Below are 23,823 nucleotides of genomic sequence, written 5' to 3' on the forward strand. Positions count from 1 at the left end.
ATTTTTTAAAAATTATATTGAAGTGGCAAATTTGGAAACAATAGACAAATTCAGAGTCCATGATTTGAGACGATATTTTAAATACATGTTTTATCTTCAAGGTTTTCTGTTTTCTCAGAGCCATCTGGATATAAATTGATGGTTGTAACAGGTATCACATTCACTTTATCCATCTGAAGAATCGCTCTGAAATATAAAAGATGATTATTATCAAAAATAAATAGTTATTCCATCAACAGTTTTGTGTAAGATAAGGCTAGCTACTTCAAGGTTATATTTATGGTTAAATACTTTGCTTCTAACATTTTTATAACTTTGCCCCAAACTCACTTCTACCAAACTGACTGAGGTAACAGAAAGGAATACAAGGGCTGGTTGTGGTGGCACACGCCTGTAATCTCAGCAATCCCAGAAGCTAAGACAGGAGGATCACAAGTTCAAGGCCAGCCTCAGCAACTTAGAGGCCTTACACAACTTAATGGGACCCTGTCTCAAAATTTAAAAAAGGGCTGGGGATGTAGTTCAGTGGTAAAGTGCCCCATGGGCCACTGCATCTGGTCCACGAAAAGAACAAAGAAAAAGTTGCTCTAACCAGCAAGCGAAGGTCTTATTAAAAGATAACAGTAACTAGGCATGTTAACACACATGCTATCATGGCAGCAACTCAGGAGGCAGAACAGGAGGAGGATCACAACCTTGAGGCCAGCCTGGGTCACTCAGCAAGACCCTATCTTAAAATAAAATTTTAAAAATGGGTCGGGGGACTGGAGTTGTAATTCAGTGGTCAAGCATTGCCTAGCATGTGTGAGGCACTGGGTTTGATTCTCAGCACCACATATAAATAAATTAATAAAATAAAGGTCTATCAACATCTAAAAAACTGAAAGAAAAAAATGGGTAAGGATGGAGCTCAGTGGTAGAATATTTCCTTAGCATGTACAAGGTCCTGGGTTCAATCACCAGTACAGTGGCGGGAAAAAAATTGAATATCAAAGGAGAAAAACTCACTCTTACTCTCGGGCCTACTCATTAGAAATGTTATCCTCTCATTGCAATAATTTGAGTAAAACAAACGTTTCATAACTCCCTGACCCCAGCAGATTTTGGACTTATTGGGCCACAGAAAATCTCATTGCCTATGAGCCATTTAGTTCTGGTTTTGCTTTTATTTTCTATTAGGAACAGTGCTGCAATGAGTGACCTGCCAGTTTGAAATTAACTGCATTTTAAATTGATACTTTGGGGTTGAAAATACGCAGTGAATTCTTGTTGATTTCTGGCCATATACACTGCACTTCGCATTATAAATATTTGTTTCCTTTCTCTCCCTATTAGACTTTAAGTTCTTAGAAAAAGAAGAGCTTGTCTTATTCACATTTGAAGCTCTCAAAATACTTTGACAGAAAAAAGTGTTCTTTTCCCTCCCACTTCTTTCCCTCTTTTTTTAAAAACCAAATTCCTACCATATGTTTATTTTGCCTATTCTGGAGCATACTATATACAGAATGGTATTGTCCAGGCTTCTTTTAGCATTTCAACATAATACTTGTGAAAGTCATCATGTGAAAAAATGTATATTTTTTTTTCATTTTTTGCAATAGTTTTATTGAACTGTAATTCACATAACAATTCCCTGCAGTACACAAATTTTTTAAATTTCTCTTACCATCAACACCATCATTAATTTTTTATTTATTTTTAATTTTGTTCATACATCTATATAGAGTAAGAATGTCTCATTCTACCATCCTTCCCATCCCTACCGCCCCACCCTACCCTCACTCCCCTCTGCATAATCCAAAGTTTCTTCATTCTTCCCTGCCCACTACCCACTATGGATCAGTATCCACTTATCAGAGAGAACATTCAGCCTTTGGTTTTCTGGAATTGGCTTATTTCACTTAGCATGGTATTTTCTAGTTCCATTCATTTACATGCAAATGCCATAATTTCATTCTTTAAGGCTGAGTAACATTCCATCGTATATGTACCACAGTTTCTTTATCCATTCACCTGTTGAAGGACACCTAGGTTGGTTCCATAGTTTAGCTATTGTGAATTGAGCTGCTATAGACATTGATGTGGCTGTATCACTATAGTATGCTGCTTTTAAATCCTTTGGGTATAAATACCCCTTATTTTTATATTCTCTAAATATAACTTACTTCTTAATAAAATACTAATGTTTCAAAATTAAGAAATACTCACTTGTATTTAGAAACTGGGAAAAGCACCTTTAAGATGGTTATGACCCCAGCTGCTCCTAGAATTCCAACCACCATGACATTCAAAAACTTAAAGAACACTGGGAAAACACTGCTCCAGAACCTACACAGATCTTTTCTGAACTTTTCCATCCACTGACACATTACCTGAAAAAGGAGTTTTGATTAGATATAGAACTTCCACAAACCTAAAAATTTTTAATTTCTTAATATTTTAGCATTGGATGAAATACTCTATCTTGACTGTATTATTGGTTACATGATTATCAAAACTAAATGTATTTTTAGGGCTGAGGGTACAGTTGAGTGACAGTGCTTACTCACACACCTGAGGCTCTGTTCAATCCCTCACACAAAAAACAAACATATAAAAAACTAATGGTATATTTTAAGCAGTTGCATTTTATTCTAAAATGTACCTTAATAAAGTTATTTACAAACTTAAAAAATTATGTTCCAAAAATACAGAAACAAAAATGTTAGTATCCTTTAAAATTATACTGTAGTCTTAACTACAAATCAAGTGAAAGAAAAAAAACTGACATGATTGGTTAGGCTTGTACACTATGAACTGTTTCAAGTAATTGGAAAACAAGAGAAGAAAAAGGCAAACTTATTTGTGGCTTTTAGAACAGGTGGGAGGTTCATTGTGTACAAAATGTTTCTTGAAGAGCAAGAGAAGAACCTAAGGTAGCGCTAATGGTATGAGATATGAAGACAGACTGTTCTGGGGCTGGCTTGCTGTGGGGGTGGGGGTTAGATAGGGGGAGCGTATCACAGTTCAAACTGCCAAAGTGACCTAGATTTCTTCATCAACTCCAAATAAGCAATTCTAACCTTCAATGTTAACTTCTCTTTGTAGGCTAACCATAGACTCTACTCATTTAAATGGAAATCATTTTGGGTAAGGGGCTAACTAATAGGGAGAGATACCAAGGTACTTCTGAACTTTATCTTCCTCGTCAGCAGTATACATGTTAGGGTAATATGAATACTTAGTAGGTGCCACTGCATATTTATATATAATACCCACCTTATTTCACCCTTACAACTTGATGAAATACTTCATACTACTTTATAGATTAAGCACAGATAATGAAACAGGTTAGAGAGGTAAAAAATTTGTCACACAACTAGTAAATGGCAAACCAGGTTTCAAACCTAGGCAACCTGACTCCAAAAAGTATACTTTTAACCACCTGTGCTTAATCACTGCACAAGATCCTGGGGGCACAATGTACCTGTGTGTATACAAAGTAGTAGCTATAAAGAAAAATGGAAATATGAGAATTCTGAAACTAGAAATTCCCAACCAAATGAAATTCAGTGCCTTGATAATCATATGACTACATTATTATTATTAAATGAAGCTTAAAGAATAAAATGGAAATATGAGTCAATTATTAATGCTCCACAGTTCTAATCTTCATGTTTTCTTCCTCATTTTAAATGTGACTATTTTCTTCACCCAAGCCATAAATGTTTACAACACTAAAGGCAATTTACCTTATATGAGGATGGAGGCTCTGCTCTGAGAGGAGTTTCAGGTAATTTGCCAGGTAAAGCATCTTCATCTATAGTGGTTTCCACATTCCTGAGAAGATACTGGCTGGTGGTCTGCAATGAACTAACACTTTCTACTGAGGAAGAACAAAGTTACCAAAATGCTAGCAGCATGCTGGTGTCTCTTCTGAAAGTCCTAAGATTATTATGCCAACAACATGCAGCATAGTGGTACATACATTTTATAATGGGAGAAAAAAAATATTTTATTCACTGATTTAAGCACCAGAAGGGCAACAGACACTTAGACACTTACAAGAAGTTATAACTTAGTCACATTCAAAGGCTAAATTTAAAAAAAAATTTTAATTTGTTCTAATTAGCTGTACATGACAGAATGCATTTATACATTTTGATAAATCATACATCAATGGAGTGTAATTTCTCATTTTTCTGATTGTATGTATTGTAAGATCACATCGGTCATGCAGTCATATATGTACATGAGGTAATGTCTGTTTCACTCTACTATCTTTCCTACTCCCATACCCCTTCCCCACAAAGTCTAGATTTTAAAATTCTATAGCCTTTGATGGAAAAATGAACACTTCTTCCTTTAAATGAACCTTTACAATATTCTTACATTTTATGATGAGTACCCAGAATAAGGATGGGTGATTACTGGAAATTGTCACCACACCAGCAGCACTGATCACATTCTAAGGCTCAAAATAGATTCCTGAAGTCCTTAAATGGACATATATACTAATATATGTTATGAGACTTTTTCTTTTGTGGTGCTAGAAACAAATCCAGGGCTTCATGCACGCTAGGCAAGTGCTCTACCACTGGGCTACACCCCAGTACCTGCAGGATTTTTTCAAGATGCTTATTTCCAAACATTAACTGTAATTAAACATATATGGCAGCTTTTACAAATAATACAAAAAGTACAAAGTTCAAGAGCATATAATATAGACACTAACCAAAGAAATACTTTCCTTAATATTTTAGATAATGGCCTTTTAAATTACCTTTTTTGGAGAGGTTGGGAAGAGTAAATAAATTGTCATTGTCTCGGGAAATAGAGTACAGCATGCTTTCTTCCAAAGGAAGGGTGTAGTTTGAGTGTCTGAGTACTCCCTGGTTCTTAACTAAAATATCAACTTCGGTAACATCCTTCTGTTGAGCCTGTGAAATGAAAAAAGTAAGTATCTTGTATTTTAAATAACAGCCTAGTACCATGAGAATTTAAAAGTCAATTTTCCTCCCTGATTTCTGTAACTAAAAAACTTTACCTATTTAGACAATTACTTCCTATTCCCTCCCACTCCCACTTGGGGCTTTAATTTGCAATTTAAATCATATTCCTGTGTGCCTTAGCACTCACTCAATCTCAGCTCCATTTCATTTATACATAGACTTACTGAGAGGAAATGGTAGCTGAACTATGAACCAAATTAAATTTCTTCACTTCTTGCTTAATGATGTTCATAACAGTTAAGTGACAGAAACATGTACAAATAAGAAATTTTTTAAAAACTAATATACTTCAAATGCTAAAATAATAAAAAAGCTATATGATTGGATACAGGCAATATTAGGGTAGCTTCTTCCTTATCAAGTCAGAAACAAATAACTGAACACATGCATACCTAGCACAAATTGAAATCTTAACAATTCCCAATTAATAAGCATACTATCTTACTTGTTTTCCATCAATCTCTACTATCTCTTCTTGAATGACAATTAGTTGCAAACTGGAACCCGATGTCATAGGCCATTCATGAACTAAAATCCTTACACTGACAATTCCAAAATACTCCTTTTCCTCCAAATTTTCCAGATTTTCATTCTTCACTATAAAAAAAAGTAGTGACAGCTTTGAGCAAAAATTGCCACCAAATTTGTTATTGAATCTGATTATTCTGATGACATTTACATGGAACAAGACCATTGAAAACCATTTCCACTGGCTCTCTTCATCTCTAACCTTAAGACTATTTCAGATTTATAAAAACAAAGAGGACTTGACAATCCTTAAAAAGGCTTATGCTTGTTTGAAAAGGGAAGATGCTTGACAGTCTTTCAATTTTATAAGAAACACTACACCAGTGACATCTTTCCTATCCATTTTATACAAGATGGTAATGAGGAGCCAAAAGGGTATAACTATGGACAAAGCAAGCCATAAGACACAGTCAAGTCCAAGTTTTAGTAAAATAAGCACAACATTCATCCACAAAACCCTGTGACAGAAGAGGCCCAACATAAGTTGTTTTTGTGAGTTTTGTTTTTTTTTTTTTTTTCAATCCTTTCCCCAAAAAGTGACTTGTTACTTTTGGAGAGGGCAGGAATGGGGAAGAGAATAGGACAGACCTATAATACTCCCTAATAATGGACGGGTAAGGCAGGTACTAGCCATGTTCCTCTTTAGTTAGGAACATACCTCCACCCCCAACCCCAATGGTGTAGCGTTGTAATTTTTTATGGAGCCAGTGGCTATTCTATTAAGGTAAAAAGTGCTATAGAAAAAGATAAAGCAACACACACCACTGAAACCACTACAAAAGGAGCATTTAGTTGTTGTCCTTCAAATAATCTAAGAATTTATCAAACAGGAACCTAGATATACATCTGAATGCAGACCTAGCAGTTTAGACTGATTCTGTGCCTTTACAAGGGTATTCCTTTTGTCTGGACTATCCCTATATCTAGTTCACTATCCACTCAGAATTATAATGGCTACTAGTCCTCCCCCCCAGTCTCTCCTCCTCCAAACCATTCATGCAACACTGCCTGATTTATCTCACTACAACAGTTTAATTATATAACCCCCTTGCTCAAACACTGTCAGTGGTATCCCCATGAATTTTCTGGTAGCTCTCTGACAAGTCTTCCCTCAGGCTCCTATTTGGGGCTGTGGCTCTCTCTTTAGCATACCTAACCCCCAGCCCCAATATCCTATGACACTTGTAACTATAAAACGCCTCCATTTTTCATGGTCCACCTCAGTGCTTTTTTATTTGTTTTCTGTTCTTTGTTTGTTTTGTTTTTGGCTTTGTTTTGAGGTACTGAGATGAAACCCAGGGCCATGCACACACTAGCCAAGTGTTCTACCACTGGGTTATATGCCCTAGTCCCTTACATTTATTTTTCTTTTCAGACAGCATATCACAGTGTTGCCCAGGCTGGTCTTGAACTCCTATGCTCAAGTATTTCTCCCACCAGAGCCTCCCAAATGCTGGGACAACAGGTGTGTGTCACCACGCCTGTTTCCATGTCAGTGTTTTAACTAACCATTGACTCACTGATCCCCCTTACAGCCTTGTCAGCACGTCTGTATGCCCAAAGCCTAAGGCACACGAGAGGGAGTGAGAAAATGCAGGCATACAAAAACATCACAGTGGTGACTCTTCAGTCCCCAAATCTGATACTCCTACTGTAAATTAAAACTAAATTAAAAACAGAAGTCCTTAACATTCTGACTTCCTTACTGTGGTAGCCAGCTTTCGAAAATGGCCCTCAGTGATGCTTGCCTCTGTATGACTCTTCTCTCTGTGTTAAGGGCTGGGACTACTCCCTTGTTTCTGACGAACCGCACAGCACAAGAGATAATTCATATTCCTTTTTTCATTTGAATAATATGGTCTATTCCAACGTAACATATTTGTTATCTTTAAACAATTCAAAAAATTTGAAAGGTTAAAAAGAAAAATGTTCTACTGACATGAGGGTAGAAGAAACTGACAACTATACCAACGGTTCATTTTTTCCAATTGTGATAAGTACGTCCCCAAGATTTCAGCTTTTGCTATCCCACCTCAGTACACACATGCTTACACTGATCACCCTGCTGGAAATGCAGTTCCATCAATGCCAATCTCATGAAAAAAAAAAGAGTCGGCATTGCATCAATAACCAATATAAAGAACAGAGTTTTAAGCACAATGGCATTATATATTAGAGAAATGAATTATTGCTTTAAAATGGAAATGTATATCTAAGAATTTTACTAATTTAGTATCATTAAAAACAATATTTTCGGAAATGATTTAGTAGTACTCACCTATCAAAGTCTGACAGCTTATTCGGGTTACACCACTATTTACAGGTAAGTCATTTACATATACCTGTCCACTCTCATAGGTTATGTTAAGAACAACCTTAAAATAAAGCAGCATATACATTAATTCCAATGGATTATAAATGACAAACTCTTCACGTCAAAAATACATTGTCTAAATTACATGTATAGGTGCTATGGTTTAGATGTTGTTTGTCCCAAAGAATCATGTGTTGGAGGGTTGGTCAGTGTTGTAGAGTTGGGTGGCAGAAGTTTTAAGATGTGGGTTGACTTGGAAGTCCGTAAGTTGCTGAAAGCATGTCCTCACAAGGAATTGTGGGACCCCAATCTCTCTTTGGCTTCCTATCTGGCAATGTGATCTTTGGCTCCAACAGGTGCTCTCGCCACTGTGGTGACATCTGACACAAGGTCTTCCCAGAGTCAAGCTGACTCCAGCAACAAGCCCTTGAATCTCCATAACTGTTAATTAAACTGTTAAACAGACCTCTTTATAAAGTACCCTAGCTCAGGTATTTTGGTATAGCAACAGAAAATGAACAAATACAATAAAAATAAAATATACTGCATTACAGTTGGCTAACTGATATATTAAAAACGTTATGAAAAGGAAACAAACCTGTTCTTTAGACACCTCCCCATCATCTTTCAGGGTAGTTACATTAATTTTGATGCCATCCTGCAAAACAAACATAAATTAGACAGGTATGCATTTCACAAATTGAGAATAACAGTTCTTTTTCTTGCCCCCTCTGTTATTTTTATTGTACTGTCACTTATAAAAGTATGAAAAGAATATTTTTAAAAACCATTCCTGGATATAGTGGTATACATCTATAATCCTAGTAACTTGGTAGGCTGAGGTAGGAGGACCACAAATTCAAGGTCAATCTCAGAAGCTTAGTGAGACCTTGTCTCAAAATAAAAAATAAATAAGGAGCTGAAGATGTAGTTCAGGGCTGGGGATATAGCTCAGTTGGTAGAGTGCTTGCCTTGCATGCACAAGGCCCTGGGTTCAATCCCCAGCACCACAAAAAAACACAAACAAACAAAAAAAGATGTAGTTCAAAGGTAGAATGCCTCTGGGTTCAATCCCTAGTGATGCCAAAACAAAGCAAAACAAAACCCCCTCAAAGAATAATAAAACAAAAATCAACATTTTCATTACAGACTTTTTATGCCTTGATTCACCATTCAATTTTTAAATCATCTATACACTTTTGGGCTGGGGTTGTACCTCAGTGGTAGAGCACTTGCCTTGCATGCGTGGGACACTGGGTTCAATCCTCAGCACCACATAAATAAATAAAACAAAGGCACTGCGTCCATCTACAACTAAAAAAATTTTTAAAAATAATCTATACACTTTTCCATTTGTGAAATATAGCACATACATGAGAATATAACCACAATGTAGAGTTTAAAAAGATTAATCCTCATGTAACTATTACTTAGTTAAAATCTAGAATATTACTCATGCTTTAGAAGTCCCTGTATAAAGCTGTCAAAGCCCTCTCCTCCCTTCAGAGAGAATCTCTTTTATTCCCCCCACATTTTTACTGGTGCATTATAATTACATATAATGATGGAATTCATTGTTACACATTAGTACATGAACTCAGAAGGAATCTCTATACTGATTTCTAGGTTAATCATTTCCTGCTTCTATTCATAGTTTTACTGTGTATCTCCAACAACATATTATATACTTTCATCTGTTTCTAAGTTTTATATAAATGGAATATTTTATGTATTCTTCCAGAACTTGTTTCTTCTATTTGAAATTGTTGATGTATGTCAAGTGCAGTGATGCAATCCCACAGGCTGAGACAGGAGGATTACAAGTTTGAGGTCAGAATGGGCCACTTAGCAAAACTGTGTTAAAATAAAAATTCTTCAAAAGGGGGCTGGAGTGTAGCTCAGTGATAGAGTGCCTAGGTCAAATCCCCAGTACCACACATGCACAAAGTTGTTGATGTACACAGTCACTAATTACACTGCTTTATGCACCATCCCATTTTAGGATTAACTATTTATTTATTCCACTATTCATGGACACCCGAGTTGTTAACAACTTTTTGTTTACAAACAAAGGTGGTCTGACCATTCTGGAATGTGTCTCTAGGACAAATAATATACAGTGTACACTTTTACTGACTATCTTAAGGTATGATCAAAAGCAATCTACCCAAATATTTAAGTTTACTAATGACATACTTTCTATAGAAAAGAAAGCACTATTTCACAAAGTATTAACACTGACCACAGGAACTACAATCTTTCCTTTGTTAATAAAATTATTTCCTAATTTTATTAGGAAAAGGAGGTGGGGACAACCAGGGATTGAACTCAGGGGCACTCAACCATTGAGCCACATCCCCAACTCTATTTTATATTTTATTTAGAGACAGGGTCTCACTAAGTTCCTTAGTACCTCACCATTGCTGAGGCTGGCTTTGAACTCACAAATTCTCCTGCCTCAGCCTCCCAAGCTGCTTGGATTACAGACATGTGCCACTGCACCTGGCTATTTCCTACATTTTTCACACAAGACATTGTTATCCTAGAACAAAACAATATAGTCCTCTCAAATATTTTATCCTTTTGTTGTATTCTTAAATTTAAAAATAGGAAAATTACCCATAAATAAAAAATACACAAGTATTTCTTGGTATGTGAGTATCCCTAATACCTTATATTTATAGTCATGCACCACATAATGTTTCAGTAAACAATGGACTACATATGACAGTGGCCCCTTACAAGTGTATCACCTACTGTTGGCATAGCTGTCTCTGCATAAGTGTGCTCTATACTACTCATAGAACATCAGAATCAGCCAAGGGCACATTTCTCAAAACATATCCCCATGTGACATGTCTACAATTTCCAACAAATTAGAGAATAAGACTGACATGATTTCATGAGGATGGCTGATTCAAAGAACAATTTGTGGAGGAATCATACTACATAGGCCCAACCATATAATTAACCCCACTTTGGTGCACTTCCCAACTATTCTAAGAACCCAGGGAGCTCTGCAACCAGTGATTTCTCAGAACCAGTCCAGTTCCTCCTGGTCCACCTCGACCTAGAGTAAGCTTGTTGGTACTAATGAAAATTCTAAAACATGTCACTCAATAAGTCATCCAGCTGGTGGCTCCGTTGTTTTTTTATCCAAAGTTCAGTCAAAAGTTCTTTTTACCAAACTAGAAAATCTGTTAACTTGTAGACTATTGCTCTCACAGCCTAGAAAGAACTCCAACAATAGAACAGAATAGAAATCTTTTTCAGCTTCTGCCTTTAGTCCTTTACTGAACATAAACCTATCACTTGCCTAGTAAAATGCAGGGTTTATAAAAGACAATTAACAGACACAAACACATTGTATTTTCCAGAGCATAAAGTTCCATTAATTCTTTTGGGGGGACTGCAGGTGTAGGTAAGCAGTAAAACATGCACTTAGCATGTGCAAGGCCCTGGGTTCAAATCACATCACCAATAAAATAATATTAATTCTTTTAGATCCTTCTGAGTGACTTCAGTGCAGAAGGGAATTCCCTTCTTTTTTAAAAAATATTTTTTATTAGTTGTTGATGAACCTTTATTTATTTATTTGTATACAGTGCTGAGAATCGAACGCAGTACCTCACACATGCTAGGCAAGTACTCTACCACTAAGCCACAATCCCAGCCCTGGGAATTCCATTCTTTACTGCCTTCTAAAACTAAGTTCAAAGACAGTTCAGATTTCTTATTCTAAAATCCTCTGATTGAACTGGAAGTTCAGGCTAGTGAGCCAGAATTGTGTACGCCTACAAAGTGGGTGTCGAGACTGAAGTTTCTCCCCACCCATTTTCAGTTCTTCACTCATTGGCTGCCCAGCTGGGACACAACTGGCTTCCTAAAGAAAAAGATAATCAACAGCTGGTTTAAAGTAAGTCTGAAACAAGTACCATTCAAAATATATTGTCATCTAAATATCTCTGGTGACCAAGTTAACATTCAAAGAATGTACTAGGTCCAGGTGCAGTGACACAAACCTATAATCCCAGCAATTCAGGAGGCTGAGGCAGAAGGATCTCAAGTTCAAAGCAAGCCTCAACAACTTAGTGAGGCCCTAAGCAACTTAGGAGACCCTATCTCTAAATTAAAAATAAAAAAGACCTGAGAATGTGGCTCAATGGTTAAGTGCCCCATACCAAAAAGGGAAAGAAAAAAAAAAAAAAAGAATATACTACAAAAACTTTAAATATTTTACCATCAGACAAATGCATACATAAAAATAAAAATGCTTAGAGTATAGTAAATGTGAGTCCTGGAGGGAGATAGGAAAATTTTTCCTGACTTCAACCAGTTTTCTTAAGTTTATATCAGGCTGGATACGAAGTCGGACGGATGAACAGATATATGACAAAGTTAAGTTCAGAAAACTGTTAATAGTAGTCTAGAAATAAAATCTGGCACTCACTACTCACACATGGCTACATAAATTTATTTAAAATTAAATTAAAAAATTTAAAACCCAGTTCTTCATTTACAGTGGCCACATTTCAAGTACTCAGTGACCACAACTGTAGTTACTGCAATGGAAAGAACAGATATTAACAATCATTACACAACGTCCTACTGAAGAGCACTTATCTAACATGGAGAGCCACTGTAAAATTCTTCTAAGTTTTCTGTACATTTGAAAAATTTTAAACTTTGAAAAGGGACTTGGGTGAAATGCTTTCAGCTTCTCATATTTATATCCCAAATAATGAGACTGTTTTTCTAGCTGTTCTGCATTCATTTAATTTATGAAATTCTGAGTTTAGAGCTGAACTTTCCAAAACTGGAAAGAAAACCTAAGAAAAGAGAACTGAAATTGTGACACTAACAGCCAGCCCACAGTACAGTGTACTTAAACTTTCAGCTAAAAATTTTTTTTCCCAAATTGTACAGACAGACCCAAATGTGTTTTGGGTTCCTATGTAACAATGATGAATCTTTTCAATTGGGAAAAGGGGGAAACAAAGTCATTATCTCCCTAACTTTAAAATTATTTCATTTTAATTTTGTTTCTTGGTGCTTGCCTATGGCATTTCTATTTTTAAATATATACAACTTTAATACACATATAATTTCTTATATAAGTGGTCTTTAGGAGCTCTCAATGTTGCGGCTCCCTGGAATGTGCTAGCAGAACTAAAACAGACACGTTTGTCATTTTTATACCAGGGAGATAACACCGCAACTCTAAAACATTAAAAGTTAAAAAAAAAAAAAAAAAAAAGTGACATTTGTCGGTTACCTCTGTATCTAGATGTACCTTCCTAGTTTCTTATCATTCTGGGAAAATTTGCATTTTAAAAGCCTCAGACGTTTCCTTACTATACAACTTAAGGCAATTCCTTAGCAAACAGAATCAGCTGCTTTGGAATAAATACTAAGATGCAAAGGTTCTCACTTCAACCGGCTTCAGTCACCTAGCACACAGCGGGCCCCGCCCCCAGAGTGGCCCAAGCATGTTCCCCGGGATGCCGAAGCCGCCAGTCCCACCACACTTGAAGGACCACTGCTAACACAACCAAGGAGCTGAGCAAGTCGGGAAGCGTCAGACCTTCAGCTTCTCCTTCTCAGACCCCGCACCCTGGGAAGGAACTCCTTCATCGCCAGCCGAGCAGCCTCAGGTGGCCTGGAAATGCACTCGCTGGGTGATCTCACGCCTCCCGAGCACAAACACTGCCTGGCTAGCGCCTGCTCCAGCCCAGAAAAGCACCATAACAAAAGCCTGAGGTCACGGGAGAGCGCGCACTTGAGACGGTGAGGCTCCAGCAGGAGGAGCAACTGTTTGGAGCGCTGAGTCTCGAAGTCTTGCGGCCCGAGGCTCAGCCCCTATCAGTTCCTTCCTTTTCGCTCTCTCGCCTCTGGCTCCCACACCACCCATTTCCTACGGTGCCTCCCCTCACTCCTCCTTTTGGGGTCCAACCACAGTCCCGGCTCCCCGGCGCGAAGTGAGGGGCATCGCTGAGGGCGACCTGGCCTCCCCACAGGTATGACTCGAAGAACGGCCAGCCGCACCCGCCGTGTCCTACCAGCGGGGCTCCGGACGGCTGCGGCGGAGGCTCCCGGGTACCCATCGTCAGCCACCCGGGAGCCGGCAACGCCACGAGCAGCAGCAGCCGGAGGGCGAGCGGCGCCGGGGGAGCGCCCTCCATCTTGGACAACCCGGGCCTCGGGCGGGGAGGGCGGAGCGGACCTTCCGGAGGCGGGGCCAGAGGGGAGGGGCCGGCCTGCCCCCACGGCGACTGCGCAGGCGCTAGGAGCTGCCACGGTCCTGCAAGCCTGGAAGATCAGACTGCGCACGCGTGCTGCCGCTCAGTCCAGGGACCAAGTCCGGGGAAGTAAGACCAAGTGATTACACCGCTGGTGTGCTTTGGAGAGAAGTTCCCACCTAAACAAATGCAAGCCCTTTCGTTGCCATTACTTTGTAATTGGTATACATTTATACACACATGTACCTGTATCTGTAAAATGAAAACAATGCTAATACTTAAGAACACTTATGCAGCAAAAGTAAAATATTTCACATTTAGAAGGGAAATATTTTTTTAAATGGGTAGTTCCCATCCTTGGCTGCATGTGGGAATCCCCTGGGCAGTTCTAAAAAGTACAGGGGTCTCCCTGAGCACCCAAGTTTCTGAGCTAGGTGCGAAATCCAGGAAGAGAGTAACGAAAGTACAAAGCTAGTTAAAGACCCTCAGTTGAGGCCTGTTGGCTAAATGGCTAAATAGTTGACAGGATTATTTTATAGTGAACAATTTTACTATTTTGTACGACACGGTTGTTTTGCTATATGCATGCACAAATATCATGTAATTTCATGTTAAAATGTCCCATACTTTTTTTAAAAAGTACATCACAACTGTGATGAGTTGTAACAAAACTTTAAACAAATCTTGTTACAAAGTTTCATTCACTTGTCATCCATTAGAATGTATTAGACTCAGCTTGGCATACTTGACTTTTATATTAATCTGTAAAACAACTCCGTGGTTGCTTAAGTGACAATCCATCAGTGTTAACTATATATATTTGAACTTCCTGAAGACCCCAGGAGAGGACAAAAGGGAGGGCAAAAAACAAAGATATGCTTTTTTATATCTCTTAAAAAATCATTCACAAATTTTACCTTATATCTGATATTTAAAAACTGCTTTTACAGTATACTTCTCATCCAAGTATTTAGAAGTGAATCTTATTAGACCCATCATGATGGGTGATGCTTCTCATATGAAAAACAACTCAAATATCATTGCAGCAGCCAGCATTGATTGTGATAAACTTTGATGGCATTTCTATATCTAAAACATATTTATAGAGATTAAATGCTTTGCCCAAGTTACAGAATGGCAAGTGATGGGGCTATGACTTTTGGCCCTGGCATTTTCAGCAAACATATTATACTGGTTCATATTAAAAGTTAAACATCATAATTTAGTTTATTTTGATGTTTATAGAAATGATTATAAAATGTTCCATTCGGGCTGGGGATGTGGCAGAGTGGTACTTGCCTGACGTATGTGAAAGCCCTAGATGCAACACCCAGCATCACACATACACATGGAGCAAAAAAATGTTCCATTTAGGGGCTGGGGTTGTGGCTCAGTGGTAGAGCACTTGCCTAGGATGTGTGAGGCACTGGGTTTGATTCTAAGCACAGCATATAAATGAATGAATAAAATAAAGGTCCATCAACCATTAAAAATATAAGAACATTTTAAAAAAATGTTCCATTCATTGATTTCCTAAAAGTATGAACTGGGTTGGAAGAAATGGAGAAACAGGAAAGTGTGGCACATATTTGCTTCTTACTACCACAAGAACAGAGAAGTATCAGCCAAGATGCATCTCCTACTGTCTGCTCCCCCAGCTAACTGGTATGAACAACCTGAAGATGTACAGAGAGAGAGTCATTCCCAAGGATGTTAAAAAAGTATACTGTAGGTGGGAGAAGGAAAGAGTAGAATGAGACAGACAGTATTACCCTAAGTATATGTATGATTACACAAATGGTGTGAATCTACATTGTGTACAAGCATAGAAATGAAAAGTTGTACCCCATTTGTGTACAATGAATCAAAACACAATCTGTAAAAATAAAAGTTTAAATTTACAAAAAAGTATACTGTAAATTATGCTTGATTAGTACCCTAATAAAAATCCTGAAAATAACATGTCAAAGTAACTATCCTTCAGGGTAGGGGTGTGGCACAGTGGTACAGTGATTGCCTAGCATGTAGAAGGCCCTGGGTTCAATCCCCAGCTCTGGGGGGAAAAAAAAAGTATCCTAAGAGATCTTGTCAGGGCTGGGCATGGGCATGGGCATGGGCATGGTGGCATACACCTGTAATCCCAGTAACTCAGGGGGCTGAGGCAGAATTGCAAATTCTAGGCCAGCCTCAGCAACTTAGTAAGGCTTTCAGCAACTTAGCGAGACTGAAAATAAAAAGCAAAAAGGGCTGGAAATGTGACTCAGTGGTAAAGTGCCCCTGGGTTTAATCCCTAGTACCATTGAAAAAAAAGAAAAAAAAATGTCATATTAAAAAAAAGTGGGGGACATCTGTGAAAATATAACAAATAGTGGAGGTAAAAATAATTTTAATCACATCTATTTAGACATGATTTCATAGTAATCCGATAGGTAGGTAAAACTTTTTAGGCTTCATTTTCATTTATCTTTTTTGACACTGTAGTGAACTGATATAATTTGATATATAATGGCATCCATTCTGAATATAAGGTGGACTTTCTCAAAACAGAAGCAGAGCTCAGTCACCCTTGATATGGTTTCCAGTTCTACACCTCCTCCCAGTTCTTCAGTGTGGATGATCTAAAGAGCTGTCTCACACCACTGCTCCCCCTTAAGCATCTCTATAGGGGGCAGCAGATGCAGCCTGCTTGAGTGGCCCTACTGACCTCCCCGGATAGACAGGCAGATAAAGCCATAGTGACCAACTCTGAGCTACAGTGTGACTTACTGGAACTCATGCCTGCTTGCTTTAAATCTATCAATTAAAACTCGCCATGGGAATACAAGCAACAATAGGTGTTGAAGAGGATGTGGGGAAAAAGGTATACTCATACACTGCTGGTGCAGCCACTCTGGAAAGCAATATAGAGATTCCTCAGAAAACTTGGAATGCAATCACCATTTGACCCAGTTATTCCATTCCTTGGCCTATACCCAAAGGACTTAAAATCAGCATACTACAGTGATGCAACCACATAATGTTCATAGCTGCTCAATTCACAATAGCTAGAATGTGGAAGCAACTTAGACACCCTTCAGCAGATGAATGGATCAAGAAACTGTGGTATATATACACAATGGAATATTATTCAGCCATAAAGAAGAATAAAATTATGGCATTTGCAGGTAAATGGATGGAGTTGAAGAATATCAAGCTAAGTGAAATAAGTCAATCCCAGAAAACCAAAGGCCGAATGATTTCTCTGATAAGTGGATGATGATACATAATGGGGGGCCGGGGAGGCAGGAAGGGAGGAAAGATGGATTGTATAAAGGAAAATGAGGGGGGGAGGGGTAAGGGAGAAGGAAATAGAATGAGACAAACATCATTATCCTATGAACACGTATGATTACACAAATGGTGTGACTCTACTTCATGTACAACCAGAGAAATCAGTTATACTCCATATGTGTACCATGAAACAAAATTAAAAAATAAATAAAACTCCCCATGGAAAACCTGTAGGCACTAAGAATTAAGAAACAAAGTTGACTCTCCTTCTGGAATATACACTGTACCAACAATAAACAAACAAATTCATAAGTACCATATTAGATGATGAAAAGTACCATGGATAGAAAGCTGTTACGTTAATATTAACTATGGTGGTAAGGGAAAATCCTCACTGAAAGGGTGACATGAGCAAAACACCCGAAGGAAGAAGAGCCATGCAAATAACTGAAGGTAGAGGACTCCAACTAGAGTTCAGCTAGTGAAAAGGCCTCAAAGCAGCTCTATGCCCAGAGTGTTCTGGGAACAGCTAAATGGCTAGTGTGGTTTCAGAGGAAAGGAAAGAAGAAAAAAAGATGGGGTATAAGAGGTTCATGTAAGGCCTGTAAACTATTATAAAAACTTTGGCTTATAGTCAGATGAGGTTATAGTTACTGGAGGTTCTAAGTGTGAAAGCTGCTAGAATCAAGACGGAGTCACTTATCCCAAAACCTAACAAAATGAAGTCACTAGACCATTAAGGAAGGGCTCTCAGGAACATATGCCTAGGATAAAAATTTACGAGGACCTTAACCTGCATACCTTTTCACAAAGAATACTTTTGCCAGATGTCTACTTTGGCTGATGCCACCTTGTTTAGTCTTTTAGCGTAAAAAATTTCAAAACAATTAATGTAATCTTCATTTTACCCTCAAAAACCCATGTCTTCCTTTGCCTCCTTGGATTTGCCGATGATCGGTCACAGTATACATCCCGGACTTGCATTAGTATGTACAAAATGAGAGCAAGGATGCATAAAAGAGAGCAAGTTTGTTGCCCAGGAGAGTGGAGAGTAAACTACTCGGAAAAATGTTATAGGTAGGGCCCAAAACCCCAAAGAGAAGTCAGAAGTAGTTCTGATTAAGTCTCCTTTGAGTACTCAACCCACCAGTAGAGATTTAGGGGTAACGCCTATTATTTTTTAGCTTGTCGCACAAAGCACTCGCCCTGTGTTGCTAGCACCAGGTTTAGTCGCTCCCCTAGACAGGATTCGCAGGAAAAACAAACTCCTTGCTAGTCACCTTTCCCAGGAGCAAACGGTGAGCTTCGAGCCTGAAGTTCTCGATGTAAAGCAGAGAGGAGACCCTGGAAAAGAAGGTCGGGAAGACCCCGCCGCCGGGAGGACCTCCCTTTTCTGAATATGGGCACAAAAAAGGACACAAAAATCCTATAGAGTGACCTCTGAGAGCCAGGCTCGCACGCGGTCCTCGAGGGCCAACCGGCACTTTCAAAAGTGCCGCGCCAGAGGAACCTCTGCGGGGCGGACCAGGCGCTGACCGAGCCAACAGGGAAAAGCGGCCCGGAAGAGGGCGGTGGCGCCGAGGGATGACGCACCTGCGTCGCGCCGAGGGCGACGCGTGGCGTAGATGACGTCGGGCTGCGCTTGTCAATCCCCCGCGCCGCGCCTCCCGGGGTTTGTTGCTGAGGAGGAGCCGGCGCCATGGCTGTTCTGCTGGAGACCACTTTGGGCGACGTCGTCATCGACTTGTACACGGAGGAGCGGCCGCGCGGTGAGGCCCGCGTCCCGCTCGCCCCAGGCCGGGGCCGCGAGCCCGGCCCCCACTTCCCCTCTCTGCTCCCCACTTTCCCCGGGGGCCCTGGCTCGGGCTCCTGGTGCCCGCCGCTACACCGTTTCATTTGCGGGCCTTGTTTAGAAAAGTTTTTGTGAGGGGAGTTGGCTTGAAGGTAGCAGCGCTTCTCCGATGTCTCGGGGTGGCCTGTTGGGTGCCGGCGCTGCGGTCATCAGTTGCCTTTGGGGGTGAGGCGAGCTGCACATGCTATTGTGGGTTCACTGTGCTGTCTCTGCGCTGGAGAGGAACACAGCAAATATTCATTGGTGAATATCAGTTAAGTCTTGATGAAATCAGGTAGGACGTGCTTGGCACAGCGAGGGTTGGCATCGCATCCCTTGCAGAGGGAGGAAGCCAGTGCCCAGAGGTGTGGACAGAGGCTGCCAGGCTACTGGGCTAAGCCCCAGTCCAGGCGTCCTGCCCTTTATGGTCCGATTCTCCATTCGGAGACTTCGACGCGCGAATCCGTCTCAAGTTGTTGTGCAGGAACATGTAAGTTGCTATGGAAACCAGAGGAGGGAGTCATTCTTCTCTAGTGGGGGTGGGGAGACGCGAAGTAAGCGGACTGCAGAACACTTGAACTAGTTTTTTCAAAGATAAGTGGGAGTGAAGGTTTTCTTCCTAGTTTGCTTGGGAAATGGGAAGTAGTTTGGAAGGAGATTATGTGAAGGGGAATAGTGGACTTGGAGTCTGGTCGGACAAGATTAGGTCACGTCCTGAACAGTCCAGTGTGCCATGCTGAGGACGATTCTTTGAAGATTTTAAAAGCAGGATTGAACCTTGCAGAGCATGCTTTCTTTGAAAAATAATAGGCAGCAGTGTGGAGAATGTTTCAGATTTAGGAGATGCTGGAGACCAGAAGAGTTTGGTTACAGCCAGGGTCCTGCCCCCAAGGAGTGCAATCTGTCAGGATGAAACTGGTTGCAATGCTGTACAAAGAGTGCCGCCTATTACACCATACTTTGTCCCACACTCGGCTATTGCCTGCCTACCGAAACACTTATTCTTCCTAGTCTTTGCCATTCTTTTACTGTTGCACGGTTCCAAATTCCTCTACACGTTTATTCTGGAGAACCCTGCTTTTTTCAAATCTCAGATCAAGCACAATTTCATCTATGTAGCACTCCTGGTCCCTAGGCAGAGTTAGATCTGTTCCTTGTGCTCTGCCTCAGGTAGTTTTATAAGTCATATGACACTCATTATGACATTTGCCAATTGTCATGGAGTTATTTGCAAGTTTTATCTCCTTTCAAGAATGTACTGCAATGAGAGCAGGAAGTGTACCTTAATTATCTCTGTGTCTTAAGTACCCAGTACAGTGTCTTCCACTTTGAGACACACTAGAGATTAATTGTAGTGGCTCATGCATATAATTGTGTTGTATTAGCTAGGACTTTTTGCACGTGATAGAAATGCAACGAAAACTGGCTTAAACAAAATAATTGCCTATTTACTTACTGGAGTAAGCTTGGCTTTAAGGATGACTGAATCTGTGAGTTCAAGAGATGTTGTAATTGAAACCCCAGCAATACACATGCACACACAAAAGGATGTTTTAGGGAATTGGTTTTATTTATTTATTTTATTTATTTATTTTTAATTTTTGGTACTGGGCATTGAACTTAGAGGCCCTGCACCACTGAGCTATATCCCCAGTCCTTTTTATTTTTTGTCTCACTAACTTGCTGAGACTGACCACAAAACTTGCAGTCTCCTCCCTCATCCTCCCATGTTGCTGGGATTACAGGCCTATGCCACTTTACCCAGTGGGAATTGTATTTTTTTCTCTCTCTCTTGATTTTGCTTTGCTTTAAGTTCCATTGACTCTGTCCATGTAGTATAGCATAGACAAAATGAATGGGTCTCTTTTCCCAGCGTTGTGAAGAATTAAAGGGAAGGTAGGGTCATCTTACATAGTTAGCAAGCAGTGATTCTGCATAGGTAGCCTGAAATACCAAAAACCCAAGTCCACATGTATATATATTTGAAGGTGTATGATTGGACGTCTATTTATATGATTACCTACTTATCATTTGATAGTGAGTATAGCCAATCTTTCCCTCTTTTTTTTTTTACTTTTTATTATAAATAATTTATTATAAATCATGTAAATGAAGTCTCATATTTCCATGACCATCTTTGTTTAACAGTTCTCAACATATAACCAGTCCTAGTCTTGTTTCCTTATGATGTCCCCACCTCCACTGGACTTACTTAAATTACTTCAGCATTTTTTTTTAAGATAATGTGTTTCTAAAAAGAAAAAACATAACCACAAATTATTATCATATTTTAAAAAGCTGGCAGTAATTTCTTGGTATTATTTAAACTTTCCTCTTAGCTCATAAGCATTTTAAAAATGTGGTTAATTTAAACTGGGATCTCAACAACACGCATATATGTTAACAGGTGTATTTCTTAAATGTTTTAGCTTATATACCCCCCTGCCCTTTTTCCCCCCTAGATTCTTGAAAAAAAGAATCTGAGTCATTTGTGTTGTAGAATTTTATTTTGGATTTGGATGATTATTTCCCTTTTGTGTCTTTTGACATATTCTTCTATCACTTCTATTTTCTGTAAATTGTTTAGATTCAGAACCTTGATCAGATTTAGGGTTAATGTTTTGGGCAAGAATGTTTCATATAAAGTAAAGTGTACTTTTGCCTGCATCACAGTTCAGGAGGTATTTGATGTTTGGTTGGCTCTTTTTGGGATGTTAAACTTAAGTTAGGGTTTCAGGCCTTATAAAGTGTTTTCATCAGTTTTTCATTTAAAGATTTTGGCAGCTATTGATGGTCATTGCCTAGGTTCATTATTTTTGTTTTCTAGTAAAAGGATTACTTCTGTCTCTTTTAACAGTGAGTTCAGAAATGTTTTCAAGAAAAACAATTGAAAACCCAATATTCAAGACTCTCCAACACCTTGACCACCATCTCTCCAGAATTTTCACTATTACTCTGTAATACCAGAATATTGTAGAATTTAGACCGATCTTTGGATTCCGCTCTCCCTGCAAAATTAAATTCCCACTCCTAGGTTTTTTCATAATATATTCCCAGCATGAAATGATCACCCAGTTCTTTTATTATATATTTATTTTTAATTGACATATAAATACTGCACATATTTATGGTATATACCACATGATGTTTCAATATAGTCCAGATCTTTGAATGCTTACCCAAGGGCCTGCATGAGGTCTTTTAATTTCCTCAGCCAGAAACAATCTCTTTTGAACCCTTGCAAGTTTTTAAACTACTTTTTACCATTTTACTATTTAAGTGGCAAAAAAATTGTGCTATTAGGTATGCCTAGTATTGTGACTATTTGTGTTCACTTGTAAGGACCCTACTTTAAGGTGAGCTCCTTGAGGGCAAAGACTGCCTCATATATCTTACCATGTAAATTTGTGTCTTAAGAACTTGTTAACATCTCTCTCAACTACTAGATTGTGAATTTGTTGAGAGCAGAGACCACATTTGTAATGGTAGTGCTAAACATTTAGAAGGTACACAAAAATGTTGAATAAGTCAGGAAGTTTTTACAAGAAAACTTGTTCATTATTAACATGAATTTTTGGGAAGTACTATTTAATCAGTATAAAAAAAATTGTCCCTAGATGTTTGATTCTCTAGAATTTATGTAACCTGTACCCATTTTCGTATATTCTACTAAATCCTTTCCCTCATAGTGTCCTCTTTAATCACTTCTTCTCTTACTAAAATTAGTATATCAATAAATATTTGCTTATTCCAGATAAATGTCAATTTCATGCATTAACTGAGTTGCTCAAAAAGTCAGAAAAGAAAGATAATTTTACATATGTTGCCTTTTTAATGGCTTTAGAATTTATTGTTTTTCTTCTAATAGTAATTTAGTATTAAATTGTACAAACTGTGCTTTTACTTGTTTAAAACCAAATTTATAGATTATTATAATAAATTGTTCATTTACTGTCTTTCAGCCTGCTTGAATTTCCTGAAATTGTGCAAAATAAAATATTACAATTATTGCCTTATTCACAATGTACAGGTGAGTTGGTTGTTAGTTATGTCCTTTGTTATTGGAACCTAACAAACTCTGTGAATTAATAAAAAATTCTGAATATTATAGAGGGATTTTATCATACAAACTGGTGATCCTACAGGGACTGGCCGAGGAGGAGAGTCTATTTTTGGGTAAGTTCTTTTATTTTTAAATGAAAACAAGAACTGCTTATGTTTCAGTCTTCATTTTAAAATATGATTAAAATGTAGGGAATTTGGGAAAGTTCTTAAATGTTTATATCAAGAGAGGAGTATTTTGAATCATAGTTATCATTTCTATAGAGAAATAGTAACACTACATTATAGTACTTCTGCATTTATACTTTGACAATACTTATATTTTATAACCTTATCATATGTATTTTTAGTCAACTGTATGGTGATCAAGCAAGTTTTTTTGAAGCAGAAAAAGTGCCAAGGATTAAGCACAAGAAGAAAGGCACTGTGTCCATGGTGAACAATGGCAGTGATCAGCATGGATCTCAGGTTAGGAAATCGATGTAAGATGAACTTTGCTTAGAAATAAAGAACTGGAAGTGCTTATAAAGTTATATTTTTAAACTATTGAGTAATGAAAGAATATGTTAATAATATTCAAAAATACAT

The 23,823-nt window shown here is 38.5% G+C and overlaps 2 protein-coding genes across 3 annotated transcripts in view; one reads left to right on the forward strand and one right to left on the reverse strand.

Moving 5' to 3' along the window:
* Positions 1 to 10: 10 nt before the first annotated feature.
* GINM1 (glycosylated integral membrane protein 1) lies at positions 11 to 14,055 on the reverse strand. Of its 2 annotated transcripts, none has more exons than XM_079146886.1 (8): positions 13,893 to 14,055; positions 8,432 to 8,491; positions 7,798 to 7,894; positions 5,437 to 5,588; positions 4,763 to 4,919; positions 3,732 to 3,862; positions 2,209 to 2,372; positions 11 to 186 (listed from the first exon to the last, which is right to left on the reverse strand). In XM_079146886.1, exons 1-8 carry the CDS (start codon positions 14,013 to 14,015, stop codon positions 78 to 80), a joined length of 993 nt encoding a protein of 330 aa, XP_079003012.1. In that variant the 5' UTR covers positions 14,016 to 14,055; the 3' UTR covers positions 11 to 77. The 2 variants fall into 2 exon arrangements, with proteins under 2 accessions (XP_079003012.1, XP_079003011.1); XM_079146885.1 differs by having other exon boundaries at positions 3,732 to 3,865.
* Positions 14,056 to 18,969: 4,914 nt separating this feature from the next.
* Positions 18,970 to 23,823, forward strand: part of PPIL4 (peptidylprolyl isomerase like 4) — a 48,040-nt gene continuing 43,186 nt past the window's right edge. Inside the window, exons 1-4 of the mRNA XM_079146867.1 lie at positions 18,970 to 19,111; positions 23,136 to 23,203; positions 23,285 to 23,349; positions 23,586 to 23,703. Of these exons, the coding sequence (XP_079002993.1) occupies positions 19,042 to 19,111; positions 23,136 to 23,203; positions 23,285 to 23,349; positions 23,586 to 23,703 (321 nt within the window). The 5' untranslated portion in view covers positions 18,970 to 19,041. The remainder of the gene's footprint in view (positions 19,112 to 23,135; positions 23,204 to 23,284; positions 23,350 to 23,585; positions 23,704 to 23,823) is intronic.

This window comes from Sciurus vulgaris (assembly GCF_902686455.1).
Source record: "Sciurus vulgaris genome assembly, chromosome: 7".
Taxonomy (NCBI): domain Eukaryota; kingdom Metazoa; phylum Chordata; class Mammalia; order Rodentia; family Sciuridae; genus Sciurus; species Sciurus vulgaris.

Bases quoted from the DNA above. Each gene is read 5' to 3' on its own strand.
- GINM1 (XM_079146885.1), bottom strand. From the start codon at position 14,015: ATGGAGGGCGCTCCCCCGGCGCCGCTCGCCCTCCGGCTGCTGCTGCTC. The intron at 4,920-5,436 runs GTAAGATAGTAT...TTCATTTCACAG, and splicing joins TAGAGATTGATGGAAAACAA to GCTCAACAGAAGGATGTTAC. The intron at 3,866-4,762 runs GTAATTTAAAAG...GTTCTTCCTCAG, and splicing joins TCCCAACCTCTCCAAAAAAG to TAGAAAGTGTTAGTTCATTG.